Here is a 25,672-nt window from a genome sequence, read left to right as displayed (position 1 = left end):
TCTGTTGGATTTAAATTCAAAGTGTTAGAAATTTAAATAATTTTATTAGCTTTATTCCATTTATAACCCAAGTTCAAAAACCTTTTCTAGATACTTTAGTAGGTCCTGGCCTTTTTGTAATTCAGGTCATTTATGAATGAAAAATCATGGAGGTTGATTTTATTACATAGTGAATTGCCTATGATATTTGGACATATAGTTGGATATTTGACTTATATATGCATATGTGTATGTACATGTAAATCTGTGTATATGTTTTATAATATTTTGATATTTTCAAATAGGAAAGAAAGCATGAAATGATATTGCACTGAGTCAAATATTTGAGTCAAGTTATTCTAAAAATTGAATTCCAAAATAACTGTTGTTCTCAATCTTCATTTGGGCATTCAGTTCTGTTTTTACAAACAAGTCATTATGTATTTATATACAGAGTCTGATTCTAAAAATTGTTTCCTATAATGATAGAAAATTTCTCCCAGAGAATGAGAAAGAGGGAACAAATGAACAAAAGAATGAAAGAAATAAGGAAGGAAGGAGAGAGAGAGAGAGAGAGAGAGAGAGAGACAGGGAGGGAGGGAGGGAAGAAGGAAGAAAGAAAAAGAAAAAAAAGGAAGGAAGAAAAAGAAAGAAAAGAAAGAGGGAGGGAGGAAGGAAGGAAATAAATTTTCTAGCTTTTCTTATTATACACAGTAGTTTTTCTTCAGCATTATTGCCAAGGTCAAACTGTAATTGTACTCTAACCAGACTTGTCAATATATCTCCCTTTGATCACAAATTAGCTTTGTTAAGCACTATAATTGTCACTATATCAAATTACTGTGAGTGCTACAAAGTCATTGAGTTAAATTCAAAGATTATCTTCTACCCACAGCACAAGGAAAACTCACAGATAATAAATGTAACATTTTCCAGCACGTGCCTGGGGCTCCTGAAATACTGGGGAAGACCTGAAGGGAACAGAGTATGGAGAAGACAGTGACAGCAAATGCACTGAGAACAAAAGACTGAGCCCTTGGGGCATTTCAGTTTAATCCCCTGGTAAATTCTACTACCAAATCCTATCTGGAACTGCTGGAAAAGTGTCAGATCACTACTTGGTCGAACTCAAGGGTAGAAAATGGTGGGAGAAAGGGGGAAAAAGGTCCCACAGTTTGAAACTTGCTCTGGAGCTATTCTGAAATAAATATAGATATAACTCCTCTCTATTCATTACACAGGTTGGCTAGATTTTTTTATTAGAGGTTGTCAGTACCACTGATTTACTGTTTGTCTTATATACAGTTATGAACTAGAAACAATTAGTAGTTAGTAACTTTTTCAGTCTTAAATTTGAAACTGAATGTGTCCTTAAACTCTCCATAAAAACTGACGATGAGGGGTGCCTGGATGGCTCAGTGGGTTAAGCCTCTGCCTTCGGCTCAGGTCATGATCCCAGGGTCCTGGGATGGACCTCCCTGCTCAGCAGAGTCCTGGGATGGACCTCCCTGCTCAGCAGGGAGCCTGCTTCCCCCTCTCTCTCTGCCTGCCTCTCTGGCCACTACTGATCTCTCTCTCTCTGTCAAATAAATAAATAAAATCTTAAAAAAAAAAAAAAACTGACGATGATGTGGTATATGTGTATTATTCTGAAGATACAAAAATGTACTTCTACTTATTCAAATGTTAGACTTCTAATGAATATATTTTATATTTAGTGAAACATAGTAGTGTTAAAAAAAGAAACCGACATTTCAGAGCCACTTGAATCCAGCTTCCTGGAGGAAAATCCACTTTCCTGGGGTAAACTTTTCAGGCAGCTAACAGCCATCTGAAATCTGTATCCAGACCTGAGTGATTCTAGCATCTCTACTCCTAAGTGCCATGTGACTGCCACCCCAAAATAATAGTTGCTATTTGTCAAGCACCTAGTTTTTGTACTGTACTTTATAATTCTATAATTGAATTTACCAAAATGTAGACATTTCTGTACTGAATTGAAATACATTTTATATTTTTGCTACATGCTGTTGATTCTACTCTCAATATACATATATCAAATTATAAATGTCTCAGGTAGCTTTCTCCAAGAGTGCAGAGAGAGTGACTTATCTGTTTTATCTCCTGGAAGATAAAACAGGTGTTAGGAGTGGCTAACACTGTGTCCTAATCAGAGTAAGTGCCCAAGAAGATAGATTGTCATTGGTTTGAGGACCTTTTTTAATCTTTTAAATTGAATAGCTCATGGGCATCTAACATCTACTCAACTAGATGCTCAGTCTGCTAGTTTGAGTAGATATCTCTATTATACTAGTTTGGAATAAATATTAGAATTTTAGCTCTGACCCAGTCCTTAAAATTTAAAGCCCTAAGATCAAAGTAAGTCATACAAATGCTTTATAGATTAGTAACATGGAAAATAATTTCCTCTATGTCTTGGCCAGAATTAATCTTACCATGGTCTGAGCAGCTGATATTTCTGTCATTTACAATTGTATCCTGCTTCATGTAGACATATTATTCTCCACTGTCTAAATCACATTTAGAATAAGTACTCAGTAAATGTTTATTGAATTGTATTGAATATATAAACCAATACATAGCTTTGAGAGTTGTAAGTGGGAAGACAGTATTGGAATAAAAATGCCAGACAATGGATGAAACTAGTCAGGGAAAATTTTTGAGATTTAAGTGAGTTTCATGCTATAATTTAAGTAAGAGAAATTGATGGAAAAGATGGAGACTAATTTACACAAATGAGCCTGTCTAGACTAAGCTTTAAGATCTGGCAAAGGAACTAAAAGAAGGAACCAGAAAAAGAAAGCTTTGCCAAAATATGGATGGTGTATGGAAGGAAGTAAGAACAAATGGAGTGGAAATAAATGTGAGCAATCAAGTGAGTGTTTGATAGATATCTGTGGAAGATTTTTATCCTCAATAATCATATACTATTAGAATATGGATTTCATTTTTGGTCAAATACAAATCTACAAAGATCTCTATTGCTTTTTGTAACTTTATAGTCATTAGTAGCTTTTTTTAAAAAAAAGATTTTATTTATTTATTTGAGAGAGAGAGCAAGCCGGGGAAGGAGCAGAGGAAGAGGGACAAGCACACTCCATACTGAGCCCAACACAGGGCTCGATCTCAGGACCCTGAGATCATGACCTGAGCTGAAATCAAGAGTTGGACATTTAACTGATTGAGCCACTCAGGTACCCCAATAGTTTGCTTTTTTTTTTTTTAAAGAAAATTTTAAGGGACTCATATTTCATGGAAACTTCTTTTGTAAGTAAGACACGCTCTGTTGGACAAATATCACAATATAAGATACATAATAATTCCATGATTGTGTATTCTTATCCTGATGAAATAGGAGATATGATATACCTTCTCTCTTATTGAGAACCCCTATCTCTTGAGGATAACTGGCAGTGTCTGACATGACAGCCAGAATTGGAAAGGAGCTGGGTCGTCTTCTGATAAGAAATATAAGTTTTAGGAGAACACAGTGTTTCTCAGCATGGGTATAATGATGCAGGGGGTCTTATGTCTTCAGCATCTGCTTGGTTGCAGGCACTGTGCTAAGCATTTTCTCATACCTCAATATCCCCCTTACGAAAGGAGGAAACTGAGCCCATAGAGGTTAACTGTACATTCAATGTCTCACCGCCAGTATCTGGCAAAGCTGAGATTCAAACACATGTATTACTCCAAAGCCAGTGCTTTACCTGCTACCAACGTTGTCTCTTTACATCATGCAAAAGTACCTCCGAATTGTTTTCATCTGCAGTATCCCCCACAAGTAGGCAGAGAACAAGAAAAATGAAATGAATTGATCCCTACCATCATTTTGTCATATTCCACTAAGGTATTTCTTATTAAAATCAATATAAAAAATAAGCGGTATATATTATTATTCAAAATTAGCAGAAGTAGTAATTTTGCTGAAATAAAGTAGAACTATTTCATAGTTTAATGATTTGCCCTTTCATTTTTTCTTTCATTTGATTTGAAGAATATGCTAGTGCCTTTGAATACTTACAGTATAGCAAACCTTGGCATTACTCAGAACTGGAACCTCATCTTTGGCTCACAGCTATTCTGACTGAATGGGCTACTTGGCTGCACAGATTGAGTATTTATGGGAAAATAAGTCAGTCAATTGTGAGGTACATGAATCTCTGAAAGCCACATGCGTCACTTGTGTGTAAATCATTCAGCATGGTTTGGCATTCAATAACTCATAGAAATAAATGCTGAGAAAAAAATGGCTTTTCTGGAAATTCCTTAGAAATTAATCACAGTTAACTCCTAAGTAATCTTCCAATATTGGGCTTTATTTTATATTGCCATTAATAGTGAAAAAGCAAAATAAATGCTGAATAAACAACAAGGACTGCAGATCAGAATGAATTACAACAACATCCCCACAGAAGAGAAGAAAACTGAGAATGAAACAAAACTGTATGGACTGTGAGTCCCTTACAGTTTTTATTTGAGTGCCTTTGATTGGAGGTCCTTGGAGGTGACAGGCACCTCAGGTGTAGGATTGATGATTTCTTACCTATCCTTAAGTTCCAGGAAAATCCTCTGTAATTCTTGGAGCTTGCACTCAGGGTACCCTTTGCCTTTGACTACAAATCAAACAGAGGTTCTCCATGATAAGAGATTGTGTATATACGAATGTCCTAACACTGGAAATAAATCTTCACTTTAATTTTGTTGACCTTGCAAAACCTCCCATCATCAGAACTTTCTGGAGCCCCTCTATTTTGAACAACTCAGCCTCAGTCCAGCAATGTTCTCTAGCTATTACCTAATTTCTTAGGGTTATCAATACAGAGCTTTCAAAAATCTCATTAGTTAATTTAGTGTCAGAGTCCTAAAATGTAAGCCTCATTTAGAAACTCATATGCTACATCCAGAATGGACTGTGGCTTCTTTTTCAGTCTGTGGAGTCAAACAGCCAATCAATTGGGATACCCAGTTTTCTCTACTGACCAGACTTACTAACTTACTACCTCAAGGTTGAACAGAGAAAGTGTGATATTTAATTCCTATGTGTTATATTAATATTTAGGATCCTCACCTATGTGAGAAAATGCTTTTGTTTTTATGCCTCATTTCCAAGAATGTTTAAAGCCAAAAGTGTCAAAGAGAAAGTCAGTCTCCCTAAAAGTCGGCTGTGATAGGACGTTCAATAAAAAGCCCCAGAAAACTATTTTACTTTGTATTTCTGGTCCCACTTTTTAGATGTACAATAAACTTTTAAATGGCACCAAAACCTCTGGGTACTTACCCAAAACGTCACTAAGCTCCAGGCCACTCATGCATAATAGGCATCAGCTCCATTAAACTTAATTGTAACCATATTGTTTCTGCTTAAAGTAAGTGAAAGAGAATGAATTCCACAAACTAATACTCAGAAGGCCTAGGATGGCTTTTTACTGAAAGACCATGTCTAGCTCTGGGTTCCAAGGCCAAGAGACAAAGAGAATTTGGATAGAGTTCATTAAGGCTCTTACAGAGACTAGGAGTATTCAATTTAGAAACGAAAATAATAAAGAATTATTTTTTGTATTTGAAGAGGTGGGTAAATAAACTTTTATGGAGGAGAGTAAATAAGGAATTATTTTAGAATAAAGTGAGGATATTGCCCAAGTTTGATAAAACTATTTTCTAACATCTAAAATTAATGGATCTGGAATTGAAAAGTAGGGGTAATTACGGATTCTTCTTTGAGATATACAAAGTGGAGCAAGTCTCATGCACTTGGGTTGATTTTTGTATTTCACAAAGATGTGTGGTTAGATTAGGTACTTTTTAAAGTTCTTTCCAATTCTAGATTTCTAAGACTGTTAACCAAATATAGTCTTCTCGTAAATCTACTTAAGGACAAATAATGTTTAAGTAAATCTAGAAATTTGATGAAGTAAATTGCAGAAGTTGGCATCTATAGTTTGCATCCTTATTTCTATATATAGAGAATTGCATCTATATTTCTAAATAGAGAGGATTTGTATGTATTCATCTAAATAAAAATACAGAAACCAAACCAGTTAACTCCAGACAATATAAGAGTTAAAGGGAACAGCACCCAATATAAGAATAGACAAGGAAGCTCTGCAGTGTAACCTCAGAGAGCTCATCATAAATAGGCCCTTTATCAGAAGATGAATTGAAAATACAGAAAAATAAGCAGTTTTCTACAAGGTTACTCATACCGTTAGCCCCAGAAAATATTTGAAAAAGTTGAAATTTTTCTTTGGTGCTTTTCTACCTTTACAGGTCAGGCTTCAAGTCTCTTTTTACTTTACAGTCATTCCTAGAAGCAAACATCTAGTTTCTGCTCTCTCCACCATAAAGACACACCCTTTGCTATTAAATTTTTTTCGGGCATGATGACTTCAATTCAAAATTTTTAGTTCTGCTTCCCATTGTTTTGAGTTAAGTTATGGTTGTTAACCTATGCCAAGGGCGATGTATCCTAAACAGGTTGTGTATCTGTTTCCATAGTGCTTCTGCTGCTGAGAATTCTGGGCCATTGGATAGAAAAGGACTGAGGGCACATTTTGCTGCCCCTGAAATCCTACCAGTTGAATGCCTATCTCATCTATGTGTTTAGACTTGCATAGATCAACTAGCAAACAAACAGTCTGGATGTACAAGTTAACATATCTTTCTATTCTATTCCCCTCTATCAAATATAAACAATGCATATATTTTTCTTTTTTTTTTAAGATTTTATTTATTTATTTGAGAGAGAGAGAGATCACAAGTAGGCAGAGCAACAGGCAGAGAGAGAGGGGGAAGCAGGGTCTCAGGGCCCTGAGATCATGACCTGAGCCAAAGGCAGAGGCTTAACCCACTGAGCCACCCAGGTGCCCCTGCATATGTTTTTCTGAATCTAAGAGCAGACCAGTCTTTCACATACTTCTATAACTGACTATTTCTGCAAACTCCAGGAAAGGTTTTTTTTAAAAAAAATAGAAGATATGTTTAATTCATTTAACAGTGATTATAAGATACGTATCTCTTTAAATGAATCAGAAGGGTTTGTTAATTATGTCTCTATATGATATAATGGAAAATTTAATTTTCTTTGCTACATTAATTGGAAATAAAGATTTTCAGGGATTTGAATTTTAAACAGCATTAATGACAGGTGCTTCTAAGAACACTCAGTTATTTTGTGGGGAATTTTAGTAAAATTGAAGAGATTTATTTAATTTACTAGCATTTAGAGCTGTACACAATTGTTATTTGTTAAAGAACATATTGCTTTTAGGGCTAGAATAAATAATTGCTTAAAAAAGGTCATTTAACACTTGAGTTTTTGTTACTGTTATTTTTGTTTGTTTAGTAGAGAATGTTCAGGTAATATTTGGAACAAAGAATTTTGGGGTCAGTCAGAAGTATTAAATACAAGTGAGGTTATGAAAAAACTTGTTCTTATGTTAACATTTAAATATTACATGCAAAGGTTGTCTTCCAGAACACATCAGCCAATGACACCTAACATTTGTTTCACTTTACAGTTTTCAAGGGTTATTCACATTAATTCTTTAAACCATTTTAGCAACCCTGTGAAGTAGAAATGATGGACATTATCTCCAAATTATAGATGAGAAAATAAAGCTTGGAGATGTTGTCCTTTACCCAACTAAGACCACATGGATTGTGAAGATTAGTATCTAGGTTTGGTTTGGTTCACTGTGGGGTTTGGTTACTGTTTGGTTTGTTTGTTTGGTTCTTTCATTTATTTCTCCAATAATCGTGGTTCTAGATCATTTTTACTTGGGAAGCTATGGAAGTGTTCAATTTTTTTTTTTTTCCTGCAAGAACCTACCATTAGTCCAGAAATCCCTGTTTGTTATACACATTGCTATACATAGGCAAGGGCTAATCAGTCCCTTCTAAACTATTCTGGTTTCCAAAAAGAGGATGAAGATGAAGGGAGATGACATTACTAAAATGACACAATTCTCTGTGAGATGCTATTTGCACCTAAGTTCTCTCCACTGGTGTTTTTTTTTTTTTTTTAAGATTTTATTTATTTATTCGACAGAGATCACAAGTAGGCAGAGAGGCAGGCAAAGAAAGAGAGGAGGAAGCAGGCTCCCCACCAAGGAGAGAGCCCGATGCGGGGCCCGACCCCAGGACCCCGGGACCATGACCCGAGCCGAAGGCAGAGGCTTTAACCCTCTGAGCCACCCAGGTGCCCCTCTCCACTGGTGTTTTAAAAGAGAAGTATGGAGTCAATAAGGGAAATAGAACAATGCCATCTAGTGATTAGGAGTTCTGGTAAGAAAAAGATTTCTAGAGAAAATCTAAATTTGATTTGCAGGGATACCTAAGTATAATTCCTAATATACTAAATTTAGTGATCTTGACAGAAGATTTATTTAAGGTTTGGATTTGCTATAAGCATGTCAATGGGGCCTGAAAGTCTAGTCCCATTTACAGAGAATTTACTATGTAATGCAAACTGAAATTTGCAGGGCCAGCATCATGCAGTAGAAAATGCACAGGGTTTAGAGTCAGAATTATCTGAGTTTGTCTGTATAATCTGTCATTTATAGTGGAGTAACTTTCACCAAAATTACGTGACCACTCTAATACTTATTTTTCTCATCTATAAGCACATAGTTGGCTTTCAAAAAATATTAGTTACTAATTTGAGGGCTTGAATGAGAGCCACAAGGGTCATTTACATAGCTTCTCCATATTCAAACAGTAGTAGTATCTGTAGCAGGACGCTTAGAAATCAGTTGGGCAACACCTTTTAAGGCTGACCTACAGGGAAGTAAGTTCTAGGACATTGTGGAAAAGTTGCATGCCGTGAGCAAGGACAGTGATGGAAAATTGCCATAAAATCACTTCCAATCTAAGAAGATTTTATTTTATTTTTCTATTATTTATTTATTTACTTATTTATCTATTTATTTATTTATTTTTAAGAGAAGGAGGCAGAGAGGGGCAGAGGGAGAAGAAGAGAGAGTATTAAGCAGGCTCCACACCTAGTATGGATTCTGGCACAGGGCTCCATCTCATTACCCTAAGATCATGACCTGAGCCAAAATCAAGAGTTGGATACTTAACTGACTGAATCACCCAGATGCCCCAGAAGATTTTAGTATTGTGATTATTTGTAAACTATAAGTGCTTACCATTTGTACCTCTTTTTAAACCAAAATAAGTTAACATTTATTATGATAATACATTTGAAAATGATTTTTAAATGCTATAGCACTTTAAAGGAATAGAAATAGAAACAAATCCTATTTTCATCAGGAATAAATTTGCTTTGGTTTCCCATCAGCTGAACACCTTCCTGGATGTAGACTCAATGATGAATATTCTATTAGAATTTTACTTTCTTATGTATGCTTCTCTAATTAGAAAGGAATTTGAAAAAAAATCAAAGACTATTTTGCTTTGGTATTCTTAAAACAGATTATTCACTACAGCCTGTACTTAGACTTATTATGTTTCTATTATTCAAATTCCTTCTCTCTACCCGTATTGTTTAGACCTGTAAAAAACCCAATACCAAGTCCCGCCTGTGTACAAATTAATGCTATGACCTTTGCTATTTTAACTTGTATTTCTAGAAACAGCACTTAAATGTGAGCTAAAAATCACTTCCATTCAATAAGTAAATAATGTTTGTGTATTGCAGATCACAGTCATTTATCAGAAATAAGGCAGCTTTACTTTTTACAGGAAATGGAAAGTAAAACCTCAACAAATGGATGCAACCCTTCAGAATGACTCTCAAATGGGCAGTGCTGAAAATTGATCTCGTTCCTTGTCAATTGCATTATTCAGACATGACATCAGCAACAAAGCTGTAGCCAGTGCTAGCTTATTGCCCACCCCCATGACAAGCTTTCATAACTAAAAAACCTGCTCTGTAGAGATACAAGCATCTCTTGGACTATAATTTGAGATTTGGAACCTAATTAAACAACTTTTCACCATCCTCATTAATAAGCACTGAATCAGACTCTGTATAAATAACAGATCATTTTATAGCATATCATCACCATTGTGTCATTCTAGAGGAAAAGCAGACTGTTGACCGAGACTGTTTCTGTATTTCTTTTCTGATTTTGTTTATGATCCATTTTTATATACTAGCTTGTTAGATTAGGACTATCATCCTAAATCGAAATCTTTTGGCAATGACATACTCTCTGATGTTCTTCAAACAATTCTGTTCTGTCAGTGCAAAGACATCATGCTTCTTTACCTGGAGGATTATGTTCATTGAGAATCACAAGGGATGCTGGTGTAGGTCTTCTTTTTCTGATCTGTGAACAACAAAGGCCCCACTAAGGTCAGTGAGAGTCAGACACTGCCCCAGTTTACAGCTTGCAGAACCGGTCCATCCTCAACTTTTCCCAACATGAAAAAGCAGATTTCTGGAGAGCACACAGTAGGTGCTCACTGTCTTGAATTACAGAAATCCAGAGAGTAAAACTTTCAGATATTAGTATCACCTTTGTTGACCAAAAAAGCTACCTTTCCACAAAAAAGGAAGTTGTGTATAATCAAATGGTGCCACTGAACTAATGTGCAGCATAGGTACAAGGATGACTTGCTCGTTTTAATGGTTCTCTTGGAACCCCATAATGATGATGCCTTTAAGATCCATTATCGTTATTTCTAAACAGGTTAAGAGAAGCTCAGAAAACTTAAAATTTCTAGCAGGTTAAATTTAACAGCATGAGTTCTTCATTTCAATTAATATAAGGTTTTCTTATTTTCTAGTAACATCTTTAGGACAAATAAAGAATGAGTATGGATTTTAGGAGAGTAATTCATTTAAAACTAATAGGTTTGATGTGGGGTTTGTTTTTCTTACTTTAAGAGTTACAGGAGCATATTAATGGTTAGACTTTCTAAAGTATTCTTTATTTCTTAAATATAGAGGTAAATTCTTAAAATACATGTCAGTAGGATAGAGGATAAAGATTTGCCAATGACATTTTGCCCAGGACAGAACTGATATCCCATTCAACATAAATACATGAAGTTCAAGGTTATGTTTATCTGGCCTTGTCTGAGAGAATCTATTTCCGATTATCAAAACATCCTAGAAAGTTATGAGTCTCAGATTCAGTAATTATTTTTAAGACTTTGTATAAAATATTTGAAAAAGGATTCAATGATAATTTAGGTTGTAAGAAATTAATGAATTAGATTGACGACCCTATAATTTTTTTCTGCTTTTGCCTCCCTGCTGTTGTAATTTTACCGCAAATGGTCTTTTAAGTGGTTCCATTGCATCAGGAGTCTAAGTAAATCTGAATATGAAAGGTGATACAGATGTAAAACAATTTTACATGAAAGAGAGAGAGAGACAGAAATACAGAAATATAGATAAATTAGACATAGAAAAGGAATCCAGGAAATGTTTAATACTATTTTAATATCTGCATAAAATGTCTTTTAAATTATACATACCATCTACAAAGTCTATCTATCATATATTACACATACTTATAATCACTCCTTTGAATATATGATGAAAAATATTAAAAAATATTAACCCTATAATCTGAAATTATTCCAAGGTTTAATGTTTTCATTGTTAAATGAATCTTTTTCATTTCATAAATAATGAAAAACAAACAGGTTTTTGGATCCAAATCTAAATCACTAATATCATTTTTTTTCTCTAATGGGTGCTAATTTTTTATCACATGAAGTGCTACATTTTAGCCAATAGGTCCCTCAATGCAACTCAAATACAAGTGCCATATGGAAACCAACTTATTTCTCATTCATATATCCTGGAAAGTCACAAAGTCAAACAAATTCAAGAGGTAGAGAAGCTTTCAGTTAATAAGAATGTATATCCATATTACCTTATATACAGGAATTGCTCCCCACCCAATTCCACCTACCTGCTCTGCCGCTTCAGGTGCAATCTGACTCTGGAATAAAGGCACAGCAAATTGTATCTTTTTGGGACTGTTGGGCTCCATGATAATGATGAGAATTAGTCAGAGACTGGAAGGGCTCAGAAGCACTAGCCCCAGGTGGTGTCCAGGATGTGTTTCCTCAGGCACACTGCACCCAGCCACACAGGGCACTTTGTAATAAATAGCTGTAATTCCAGAGGAGCAAGTGAAGGTGCCGAGGTCTGAGTAAATCCCTTCTTCAACTCCACAGTGATGCCTGGCTTGCCTGTTCCTCCACCAATCTCTTGGAACCTCTCAGCACAATACAGAAAGGAACAATAAGCTAATTGTGTGCTTCTTCACTAATACACATGCCAAGCATTCACTCAGCAGCTAATTGAAAATGCAATGCTAGCCTTGAAGGACCCGCTGCCCTGGGATTTGAAAGAAAGGCTCTATCCACTGTACATTACTAACCGGCTGCTCAAAAGTGCAATGTAAGCTCCCTCTGAGTATTGCAGGGATGGGCCATTCATTATTGATGAACATAAAGCAGGAAGTTTTTAGAGTTGGGGGCAGGGTTTGGGTATGAAATCATTTCATTTCTCTTGTAGCAACTTTTAAGTCAGACACCTTTGGCATTTCACGTTCAGCCACCAAATTGATGAATGGCCACAGAAGATAAGTTGCAACCAATAATATCAGATATATTTATGCTGTGAGATCTGTTTAGGTAAGACTGACCACGGGAAGCAGAGCATTTGTGGTATAGTAAGGACACTGCTGCCGTGAACTGAGCAGATTTTAGTTCAAGTCCCATCTCTACCATTAACAAGCTCTGTGTCCTCAAGCAAATTGCAGACTGTGTCTAGGCCCCAGTACCTTCATCAGAAAAAGGATGGAATTGGACTTGGTGACCTTTAAGCTCCTGTTCTGTTCCAGCATTCTGTAATTGTAGTTCACAGTTTTCATTAGAGTGGAAAGTATTGGACAGCTAAATTTAGCAAACAGCTTGAAAGTCACTGCTGCTGTAATGACCTCTATTTCATTTCCTGGTGGAGCCAGTTATATCCTCTGATTTGGAAGAATACAGAAGTGACTAGAAAACATCAGTAAAGCCTAATGATATCCAACATTGTGGTTTATTGTCAGTAGTGGGGATATGTGGACAGTAAAGAACTTGAAAAAAAAAAGCATAAAAAGGGGGTTATCTCCAGAATGATAGAGGATGATGGCCATACTGGCTAGTGGTGAAGGAGGGAGATAGTGGCTGGATCTCCACACTGTTAATATCCAAGGTGAGGCAACAGCAGACTAAAATGGCCTTCCTGCATTCAGCTCCTTTTGGGAAGGAAGCCTGAAAATGAAGCTGTTTAATGAGAGAAAGAACTTGAGTGCTCTACTTTCTTATTTGAAAGACTTTATTTGAAGAATACTAGATTTTTGATACATTTTTGGATTTATAGAATGTATTTAGATAATATTGTTCCAGGTTTTTACAAATGAGGTTTTCTTTCTTTTGTTTAAATTCTGAGTCCAGGGACGCCTGGGTGGCTCAGTGGGTTAAGCCACTGCCTTCGGCTCAGGTCATGATCCTGGGGTCCTGGGATCAAGTCCCGCATCGGGCTCCTTGCTCGGCAGGGAGCCTGCTTCCTCCTCTCTCTCTGCCTGCCTCTCTGCCTGCTTGTGTGTACTCTCTCTCTCTGACAAATAAATAAAATCTTTAAAAAAAAAAAAAAAAAAAACTTCTGAGTCCATACCAGGAATCCATCTTAGTGATTTAAGTATACAATGTTCTGTTGAAAGAATATGGAAAGTAATATGCATTATTCAAGTAGTTTTCTATACCCACTAAGGGAAAAGCAAATGAAGATGTGGATGTGAAAGCACTTTCAGTTGGAGAACAGTGCTGACCAGCAAGACATCTTGTGATGTGCTCATCCTTATAGTGTTGAAAGGAAACTTACAAATTACATTTTGTGTAACATTTTATAAAAGTCCCAGCATGAAACCTGAATCAGTATCATTAATGTAGTAACTTTTCTGAATATTTCCTCAAATTACACAAAAGGAAAACAAGACAGTATTTCTAGTGAGTAATCAATCCAAAAGTTTGCTTAGTAATTTAGAGCATGTACTTGGCAGCCTTGAGTTCAAACCTCAGCTCTGCTACTAACTCAGTTTATCAACTTGGCAGTAAAAGAACTTTCTTCCTGGGAGGTTTAGATGAATTAATTCTTTATAAGAGTTCATTATAAGGGCAGTACATGATAACTACTCAGTAAAAGATAACTATTATTTTTCTTTAAACTAGACTTTTCAAAAGGCTTGAAGATATATATTTTATCTGAATTACTAGGAAACCCTGCCTGTTTGGAATAATTTGATACCAGTTAGAACACTGGTTGATAAAGTGCAATTCCAGTGCACATTATGGTATAAATAGCAATAAAATCATTCTCATTTAGTAATTGCCCTATTTTGAATAGTTTGACCAGAAATTGTATCATAAAAGAACTTTCTAGACCCTTTAAATTTCTTCTTCACCAACTCCTGTGCATCATTCAGACTCAGCTGAGTTTTGTAGCCTCTAAGTAGATTTTATGGATTTACTTCTATCCACAGAGGGTTGAGACTCACCTTTTCTGTGTTCCCAAAGCACCCAGCATACTTCTACTTGGTATAATAATTACCAGTTTGTCTTTTCTGTTTAGCATTTTGCAATGTCACCCATTCACATGGTGCATATTTATTGAATAGATAGTGCATCTATTCTATGCCAGACCTTTTGCTATGGCACTGGAAGAGAAATTGTGTTAGAAGATGTTTGAGGTCTTTTCCAAGCTAAATTGTTATTCCAAGAATCACTTAAATGCAACTTAAATTTGAAATAATCAGAAATTTTAATGTGCTTACATGAGCAATATGGTTATACTAAATATCATGTGTACATTTTTTCCTCCCCATTAGAGAAAATAATAATAGCTAACACTTACATAACATTTACCCTGTGCCTGGTGCTGTTTTAAGTGCTTTATCTGCATTAATTTATTTAATATTCATAATAACCCTTTGAAGTAAATACTAATGCTATCCTCATTTTTAATTTACAATGAAGAAAACCAAAGAATTTAGGTAATTTGCCCAAGGTTATCCAGCTAATATGTGGCAGAAACAGGATTCAAATGCTAGTGATTTTGCCTAGAGCCTAGCCTTTAATCAGATGGCTACTATCACATAAGGGCCTACAGAGAAGTTGGTGGAAGGTATCAGAACCTACAATGGTTAGATGTTCTAACCATTCGAGTTCCATGGTAAAAGATCTTAAGATGAAGTAGCATATGAATAAAAGGAAAGAAGGTAGCAGAATACTAGTTAACCAGGAAGACCTTACAGCAAGTTAGATATCAGAATAAAATGGAGACTCTAGAGCTAGGTCTTAAGTCACCAAGCTGACATGAAAGAAGGCAGTTTTATTTCTCTCTCTCTCTCTCTCTCTTTTTTTTTTTTTTTTAAGTAATGGGTTCTATCATTAAAGATTAAAAATATCTCTGGAATAAGCAATAAATATAGTCTCTCTTCAAGTTAAGTGATACTGTGAATAAACAAGGTAATACATTAGGAGAACAGCTCATTAGGCCTTCCTGATTTTACTTTATATCTGACCCTATTTTCCACAGTTCTTCAAGACTCCCCTACAGACTACACTTTACCCCACAGCCAGCCTTTCTATGGCCTCTCCTACTTTCTGGGGAAACTTTCCTGCCCTCCCTCCTTTTATCCAAATTGGATTCATTCTCTAATCCCACTTCTTAGTAAGTCACCCTCAGATTCTCCAGATAAGATGCATTGCTCTTTTTGTTCCTTTCCTGGTATTTAATCATATGTAGTTTTGTATTATTCTATAACATAACACATAACTTATGTGTTCCTTTATTCCCTCTTCCTAGACTGGAATTCCTTTTCTATCCTATCATAAACATGTACAGAACATACCTAAGGTTGGCCATCTAGTTTTACCAAATAATTCCAGTTAGGCATCAACTATCTGATATTGTCAGGAAACAAGGTTTTTCAGTATACTGAATATCAAGAGATAGTATTTTGTTTAACATTTGGTTGGCTAGTTGAATATCACTGAAATAAAAGCAAATATTTATTAAACATTTTTTTAAATATGTAGGATTATATTAAATGCTGAAAATACCGTAATGAACAAAAGCAGATAACATGATAGTGTTTAGATACAGATCTGTTGAAAACATTTCTAACCCTAATACAATGGTTTTGAACCAACACTCTGATGATGGCAGATATATTTGACATGCATTCCCTTCCATGACTCCTCCTTCATTTCTAACTATAACTTCATTTCTTTCATTAAAGAAAACCTATCATAATGCAAACAAGAATGACATTATTATTGGGATTATGTAGAATAATCTCAGTTATCTTTAATGGAAATAGTTGGAGAATTCTGAAACTTGCAATATTAATATTAACAAATTACTAGTAAAGCACCCATACCTAATTGAGACAAATAGGTGTATCTGTAAAATGTGGTCAAAAACCACTAATCTAAATGAAGTGGACCACTATCTCCCAGTACCTATTGAAATTAAATTTCTCCCAGGAAATCATTAATCAAATGAATTCCTCTAGAACAGCTTCTAAGTTCATCCATTTTACTTTATTTTATTTTTTATTTTATTTTTTTTAAAGATTTTATTTATTGAGAGGGAGAGAGCAAGCAGGAGGAGGGGCAGAGGGGGAGGGAGAGAGAGAAATCTTAAGAAGGCTCTACACCGAGCACAGAGCCCAATCTGGGGCTCAATCTCATCATCCTGAGATCATGACCTGAGCTGAAATTAAGAGCTGGATGCTCAACTGACTGAGCCACCCAGTCACCCCAATGCCATTTTAAATCTTACATTTTTTTTTTCAAATTCTATACTTATAGGAAGACTTCTTAGTCTAAGCTCACTATTTTATAATCTTACAATAAAATCTGAACCCCCACAGTACTTAAGTATAAACATTTACTTGAAATCACTCTTAATGCTTAAAGGCTGACATCATTGATTCATTCATTAATTTATTTAGTGCTTGCCATGTTCCTTAAAATTGTTCCTTAATTGCTTTATGATGGCATGTTTTTGTCTTCACTTTAACAATTTTGATTTATTCTAAGATTCCCATATCAATTAATGCAGTGTTTATAATATGTGTTGAAGAATTACTACTATGTTATACAAATGCTCAAGTTTTTTTTTCCTCTTAAGTATGGACATGTCATTTTGTTTAATGTATAATATTTTCCTGGGTCATCTCTCAATCATTTCATCTTTATTTTTGTTGAGACAGGTTCACTAAAGAAAATCAGAAACCCATGAAGGGTTTTCATTAGGTCCGTATCAGCCATGAGGCTAGAGAAGTAAGCTCGACTCAGAGAGTGGGAACTCTAAGGATTTATAGAGGTGAACCTCCTTTGAGGGACCCAAGGCACTATGCAACTTTGTGGACAGCTGCCTTGGGGAAGCAATTCACTAGATACCTTAGGCAAAGGAACTTCATGGGGAGACAGAGTCAATCACAGCCTGATATGCACCAGAGGACTTTTGAAATATTAGACCCAGTGAACTACAAGGAGACTTTGAGCTCAAATTCAGCAAAGCCACAGGAATAATGGGAAGAAGAGATGGAATCCAATCTTACTCTCTCCTTACCCAACTGCTTTTTCTTTTGTTTTGGTAATTTTCACTTTCATTCATTTCCATAGCTTAATTTTAGTCTTTAGCTGCCTTTTATTTGGAGGAGATGATTATTATATAAACTATAGAAATTGTAATTCTTGATTCTACATAAAAGTGAATTAGTTTATAAAATACTTCCATAAATATCATTCATTCATCCAACAAACTTGTATTGAGCATCAAATTCAATGCCAAACCACTGGGATGTGAACAAGATACGGTCCTAACCTTCAAAGAACTTATAGTTAAAAGAAGAAGGCAAAATCCTAAACAAGTGAGCAGCACTAAGCTTAAGATGCTATGATAGAAAGTGGTAATAGGATACAGAAAGGGGACCGGGGTAGGAAGGTAATGGGTGATGCTGGGTTACAGAAAGTTTTTGTTTGCCTACATGGTTTTTTTTTAAATTGAGATGACATTTTAACACAAATAAAAAGAAAAGATATCCAGAGTCTCTTAATAAAATAGAAGGTCTGAAAAGCTGGACTCTGATATCTACAAGATCACAATCAACTCCAGTGTCATAAAGTAACCTTCTGTAAACATGGCAGTGATTTCTACATTGCAAATCATTCTAACACAGTGTATGCGTGGTATTGCTACATAACCCAGCTAGCCTCAGCCAACCCCTGAGCTAGAGGAGAGGAAGATAGGCATGGCAACGTTGTATACCATGCAAAGAAATGTGGGATTTACTGTGAAGGCAACAAGTATAACTAGAGAGATTTAAGTAGGAGAGTGTTATAATTTGATCTGCATCTTAGTGTCTGTGTGGAGGATAGATTGGAAGGGGTCGAGCCACAAGGTGAGAAAATCTGAGGATATTAAAATTTTCTACTCAAGAGATGACAGAAGCCTTAACTAAAGAAATAGTAGTGAAGATGGAGAGGGAGATGGACGGAATGTGGTTATTTAATGGAATTGGACAGTGATAGGGGAAGAGAGAAATGGAAGAATAAATCCAAGATTTCAAATTCAGCATCTTGGCATATGGGGTATTGCTCATTAATATGTGGATAGTTGCAACATTCTACATATTCTTCTGCAATGTGCCCTTACTGCTCCCTCATTAAGAGGTGGAGTCAAATTCCTCTGCCCTTGAATCTGCCAGCCTTAGTGTCTTATCTGTAACCAACAGAATACAAAGGAAGTGATGCTGTATGACTGCAGAGGCTAGGTGGTAAACAGACATACTAATTCCACTTAGTTCTCTTGTTAACACTTACTCTCTAGTCCCTCCACCTGGGAATGCTCCCTCTTAGAAACCAGCCAACGTACTGTGAAGGATGAAGGATACACATGAAGGATATGTGTAAGCACTCTGGTCATGAGCCCCAAATGTCCTTCTTCAAGTCCTTCTTACCACAGTGCCTGACATATGAGTTAACAGGCCTCCAGAGCATTCTAGTCCCTAGATGCTCAAGTCATCCCAGCTGTTTTGAGTCTTCAGAGCTGATGACATCAGATTCAAAGAAACCACTCCTGTTCTGCTTTGTCTACACTCCCGATGCTACGTCTTGGGACATTTTCTTTCAGAACCCCAGATGTATGCAGTGAGAAGCCCAAGCCATATGGAGAGGTCATGTATTGACTCCAGTCGGGTGCCTCAGTGAAGAGCAGCCTTTGAATCGCTACAGCCATCCCATGAGACACTGAGTGAAGCAGCCTCCAGATAACTCCAGCCTCTAACCATGAGTCACCTCCAACTAGTGTGTTCCAACTGAGACCCCAGACATCTTGGAGCAGAGACAAACTATCCTCACTGTATGCTGTCTGAATTCTTGACCTATAAATCTGGGTGTAAGTTGATAGTTGTTTACAGCACTTAAGTTTGGAACAGGGATATATAGTCAAAACTCTGTAATCGTTGGTGACTTCTAAATTCATTATTATTTTTCTTTTTACAGCTGACCATTAAAAATGTGTCTTTATAACTCAGAAGTGAAGTCTGTCTTAATAAAGATACACATATAAATATATGAGTGACTGTCAAATAAGACTTTTTCATGTAGGTCTTAATTTTCATGTTTAAGATGATTTTTGCATGGAAGTCAATAAATTAATCCAAGCAGTAGGTAGAATGCAGAGAGAAGGAAATCAAGAATTTTGAGAATCCCAAAAGTTAAAGAGAAAAAAGACAGAGTGGAAACGAACAAAAATTAGAGAGATAAGAAGATCAGGGAAGAATTATAACATGGAAAACAAAGTTGAAAACAGTTTATTTAGGAACATCGTAAAAAATAACTGTAGAGAATGTAATTCTGATTGTTCAAAGATATCTGTTGAATTTTAGTAAGTAGGATGAGGGAGAAAGTGGGAGACACATAAGTGAAAACAAAAATTGAAACTACTTTAAAAAGAAACTTGGCAATTAAAGAAAAAGTCTCTTTCAAATGCAGGACCTTGCAGTAGACAGCAAGAGCAAGAATGGGACTATAAAACAGCTGAACAAGTCTCAAGTAAGTCCTGTTCTATAAGGAGGTGGCCGATAGAGAAGTTGAACATACAGAAGAGAAAGGGGAGAATTTGTAAAAAGAAATGCAAATATAATTTTTTTAAGTTGAAGAGAATAAAATGTAGGCAGTTTATTTCAGATATTCTTCAGATTACACATCTCTTTTCTGTGTTGGAAATACTACTCCAGATTCCTAAATAGGCCAGTTTTCTTTCTAGGAGGTCATGGGTACACTTCTCAACTAAGGAAATGAATGAACAAATAGTCCATTATAAAATTATTTACATTTTATCAATTTTTGATGATACAGTGAGATAAAATGTTGTTATTAACAGTATTGTGTTGGATTTGAATTTGGAATAACTTCTAAAATTTCACTCCTGATTGTTGGTATGGCTTTCAACAATTAAATTTTTTTCATGGTATATTGTTAACTATAGTTAAGTAAAAAAAACTTTTTTTTTCTTAAGTAGTATGTGTAATCCAATTCCATTACATATTTATATGAACATATACACATAAACACCACACACATGTAGGCATGCATAAAATACATATTGACATATACATATACACATATTTATATTTTTGTGTGTGATGTTTGGAATAAATTGTTATGTTACTAGGGATTTTCTCTGGACGATGGGATTATAGATCTATCTTTGCTCTTTATTGCTTTCCTATTTTATATAATGGGCAGGTTTTAATTTGGTAATAAAAATTAGCTGTCATAATAACAAAGATAATTTTTAAAATAATACTTTCTTTAAAATGTCTTAATTTTCATGATTAAGAATATTTTACACTCTTAAATCAGAGAAATTAAAATAGCTTTTTCAAAAAAACACATTTTGTCTTTTAATTAATGATGGACTGCTTTGGATGAAATCATTATTTCTGTAAGCATATTGAATTTGCCTCACCTATTAAATAAAAAGAACACTGTTCTTAATACTCATATTTAACTTACCCAAAGGACACAAAAATACTGATACAAAGGGGTACATGTACCACAACGTTTATAGCAGCATTATCAACAATAGCCAAATTATGGGAAGAGCCCAAATGCCCATTGACTGATGAGTGGATAAAGAAGACACGGCACACACACGTGCACACACACACACACACAGGAATATTACTTAGCCATTAAAAAGGATGAAGTCTTGCCATTTGCAACAATGTGGATGGAGCTAGAGTGTATTATGCTAAATGAAATAAGTCAGTCAGAGAAACAAATACCATATGATTTCACTCACATGTGAATTTAAGAAACAAAACAGATGAACATAGGGGAAGGGGAAAAAAAAGAGAGAAGCAAACCATAGAGGCTCCTATCTAGAGAGAACTAAATGAGGGAGAAGTGAGGGAGAGGGGCTAAATGGATGATGGGTATTAAGGAGGGCACTTGTGATGAACACTGGGTACTATATGTAAGTGATGAATCACTGAATTCTACTCTAAATTCTACGAAACAGATACTACATTGTATGTTAGCTACAATTTAAATAAAAACTTAAAACACTTTTTATACACTTACTGGAATATGCAATATAATGCATATGAGCTACAAAAAAATAGGGAAAACATCAGAAGAAATTTATTTTCCTATAATTTTCTTGAGGAACACTATTATTTTTTTGTTTAGCTTAGTTTGTTCTTTCTTTAAGCTGTAGGTAACAAATAGAACATATCCTTACTTTTATTATTGCATAAGACAGAGTGAATGAATCAATGAGAGAAAGAATTAACCAAAAAATGTAGCTCCTTAAACTTTAAGGAACTTCAAGTCTTCTACTGCAAAGGAATGTTCAAAATGTAAATGGTATTGGGGCCCCTGGGTGGCTCAGTGGGTTAAAGCCTCTGCCTTCAGCTCAGGTCATGATCTCAGGGTCCTGGGATCAAGCCCTGCATCAGGCTCTCTGCTCAGCAGGAAGCCTGCTTCCCTCTCTATCGCTGCCTGCCTCTCTGCCTACTTGTGATCTCTGTCAAATAAATAAAATCTTAAAAAAAAATGTAAATGGTATTACATACTACAAAAATGTGATCAGGCAAGGGGTCAAATAGATTCAGGTAATCCTTAATCAGTCAGAGAAGTTTGAAGGAACAGTTTTCTCAAAGTTCTGACAGTCTTACTTTTTAGGATGTCTTTCAAAAGAGAGACTTGAATGGACAACACATTCTGAAGAAAAGAAAATAGGCAACAAATAACTCCCCAGCTAATATACTGTCTTCAGCTTAGTTCTTTAAAACATGCTGTCACATGCCCGCTAGAGAGCAATCAACATCAATAACTGCAGATTTTAGATTCATAATTTTTCAAAGCAGGATTTTGTGAGTCACTAAGTGCCTTATAACTTCATATGACTGATGCCAGGCACAGTCTTGATTGTCATCAAAATTTTAGTCGACTCTTAAATCTTTTCATTCATTTTACAGGTATCAGGAAAAATATGCTTTTTACTATCTTTTTCGAGAGATTGTTTTGAAATAATTGAGGGAGACAGGAAAAGACTGCACTCCTAAGATGGTGACACACTTTACTTTAAAATGTGTATAACCTTTCAGGGTGCCTGGGTGGTGCAGTCAGTTGAGCGTCCAGCTCTTGGTTTCAGCTCAGGTCATGATCCCAGAAGTTGCGAGATCAAGCCCCATGTCTGGCTTAGAGCAGAGTCTGCTTAGGATTCTCCCTCCCTCTTCCTCTGCCCCTCCCCCACCCACGCTCACTCTCTGTCTCTTTCTCTAAAATAAATAAATCTTTAAAAAAAAAAAAAGAGGGGCACCTGGGTGGCTCAGTGGGTTGAAGCCTTTGCCTTCAGCTCAGGTCATGATCTCAGGGTCCTGGGATCGAGCCCCACATCGGGCTCCCTGCTCAGCAGGGAGCCTGCTTCCTCCTCTCTCTCTCTGCCTGCCTTTCTACTTGTGATCTCTGTATGTCAAATAAATAAATAAAATCTTAAAAAAAAAAAAAAAAGAGGGTATGTAATCTTTTAAAGGGTACCCAGGTATAGTTAGTGAATGATCAGGTAGATCCCAGGCAGCTGGGATATAAAAGATATATATATAAATATATATCTTTTATATATGTATGTGTGTGTGTGTGTGTGTGTGTGTGTGTGTGTGTGTGTGTGTATCATTAAGGAAAGAAAACTGGAACCAGTTTTCTTTCCTTAATGATTTTTTTTAAACCTAAAACTCACTTTATACATTGTATATATAAACCTTGTGTTAGAAATACTTAAGGTGGCATAATTGACTGACTGAAGTTTCATCTCTTATCCCTATATCTTCCTGTCTTGGGTAAAATGCTAATACTTAGGAGATTGCTGAAAAGGCAGATACAGGGGAAATAAGGCTGGAGGCATATGTCTGCATAAGCCACAAATTAATTCATCAATCTCCAGAAACAGAAAGCCGATGCAAATAGTAATGGAATTGACAGGCTTCTTAATTTTTTTTTTTAAAGAAAATAAGATGTAAATTAAGTATACATGTGATTTCAAAGTTTCAAATACTATAGATGTCAGTGAGTCCATGGTATTATATGAATGAATACTATGTTCATGTTGAGTATGTTTTCACTTTTAAAAAATATATTTGTTTAGGGGCGCCTGGGTGGTTCAATGGGTTAAGCCTCTGCCTTTGGCTCAGGTCATGGTCTCAGGGTCCTAGGATTGAGCCCCGTATTCAGCTCTCTACTCAGCAGGGAGCCTACTTCCCCCTCTCTCTCTGCCTGCCTGTCTGGCTACTTGTGATCTCTCTCTCTCTCTACCAAATAAATAAATAAAATCATATATACACACACACACATATATATATATGATATATATATCATATATATATATATATAAACATATATATATATATATATATATATATATGTTTAGAACATCTCCGTTGTTTTCTGTGCTCTCAGTTTCAAAGAAAGATCAACTTCAGCAAAATCCCTTTTCTTCTGAATTATACCTCAAGAAATGATTAAGTTGATACTTTAACACTTATCATTTTGCCTTTTTAAATTCTCAGTATAAAACTTGATAAACACTCCCTTCTGTTTTACTTTTTCTGCACCTATATTCCTACTACCTAATTATTACTTACACATTTAGTACTTTGTATATGATCTCTTTGTTCTAACTTCCATTTAAACAAAAATAAGTTCTTTTTAAGACGATTATAACTTCTGGCTTCATATTGTTGCAATTTAGCGATCTTCTGATTCTACGTGGGCTCCAAAAAGGAACTTGATAGCCATTCTTGAGTGTTTGCCTCTGTTTCCACATGCAATATAGGCTTATTCACATCCACAAATAATCTTAACTAATGGAACATTAAAAAAATAGAATAATTTACTGATTAGGATGAGTCACTTCCAGGAAAAGCAAACCTCTTAGTAAGAACACGAAAGCTATATTAAATATCTGAGGGCGTTTACCATTGTTTCTTGGTCATGTTGGCCTGTAATGACTGGAAACAGTTGGCCTGTAAATTAGAATTGCTTATTGATCATATTTATTTCATAGCAACCTGTTATGGGGATGATCAGTGCTATCCCATTATCTCTGTTTTTGAGAATTTAAAATATTATAAACCTTTCTTTATGATTCATAACCACTTAGTTTTAAGAGCATATGATTCATTATACTGTTTGTGTCATATATGCATAATGATTTTGGAAGCAAAGAAATCATTCTTGATTCAGAAAGAACATGAAATTTCTAGCAGGTTATAATGTGCTGAGCCTTATTTTTCAGTGCAAATAATGAGTCATGGAGCAAAATGGATGATAAGAGTAGGTAATTAAGGGCGCCTGAGTGGCTCAGTGGGTTAAGCCGCTGCCTTCAGCTCAGGTCATGATCTCAGGGTCCTGGGATCAAGTCCCACATCGGGCTCTCTGCTCAGCAGGGAGCCTGCTTCCCTCTCTCTCTCTCTGCCTGCCTCTCCATCTACTTGTGATCTCTCTCTGTCAAATAAATAAATAAAATCTTTAAAAAAAAAAAAAGAGTAGGTAATTAAGAAAGTACAATAAGGAAGTCAACTTAGATCATCATCTGGCCCTGTAGAGGAAAAAAAAAAAGATGAAACAATCTTATTTTCCAGACACATCTCGGGCCACGCACCCTACAACTACCACTGAACAACTTCTTCTTCTTCTTTTTTTTTTTTTTTTTAAAGATTTTATTTATTTATTTGACAGAAAGAGGAAAGAGTGTGCACAAGTAGGCAGAGCAGCAGGTAGAAGGAGAGGGAGAAGCAGGCTCTCCACTGAGCAGGGAGCCCCATGTGGGGTGGCTCGTCCTAGAACCTTGGAATCATGACCTGAGCCTAAGGCACCCGCTTAACCGACTGAGCCACCCAGGTACCCCTACCACTGAACTTCTTATTCTATCTTGAATAACCCAAACCCTTATATAATGCTGCACCCTTTGTACACGTGGATACTTTGTTCAGAACATCATTCTACCCCATGGGGACCTGGGTGGCTTAGTAGGTTAAGCTTCTGACTCTTGATTTTGGATCAGGTCATGAGCTCAGGGTTGTGAGATCCAGACTGGTGTCAGGATCTGTGC

At 35.8% G+C, this 25,672-nt stretch overlaps 1 protein-coding gene across 1 annotated transcript in view; it reads right to left on the bottom strand.

The window, feature by feature from the left end:
• LOC111145380 (protein phosphatase 1 regulatory inhibitor subunit 1C) overlaps nt 1-12,258 on the bottom strand; it is a 115,723-nt gene extending 103,465 nt beyond the window's left edge. The window contains exons 1-2 of the mRNA XM_022500252.1: nt 11,898-12,258; nt 10,238-10,298 (exon numbers count right to left, since the gene is read on the bottom strand). Of these exons, the coding sequence (XP_022355960.1) occupies nt 10,238-10,298; nt 11,898-11,978 (142 nt within the window). The 5' untranslated portion in view covers nt 11,979-12,258. The remainder of the gene's footprint in view (nt 1-10,237; nt 10,299-11,897) is intronic.
• Between the last annotated feature and the right edge of the window lie 13,414 nt (nt 12,259-25,672).

Source organism: Enhydra lutris, unplaced genomic scaffold (genome assembly GCF_002288905.1).
Source record: "Enhydra lutris kenyoni isolate GAN:26980312 unplaced genomic scaffold, ASM228890v2 scaffoldscaffold1, whole genome shotgun sequence".
Classification (NCBI taxonomy): Eukaryota; Metazoa; Chordata; class Mammalia; order Carnivora; family Mustelidae; genus Enhydra; species Enhydra lutris.
Note: the sequence above shows the minus strand (reverse complement) of the source record. Positions and strands in the feature narration are given on the sequence as shown.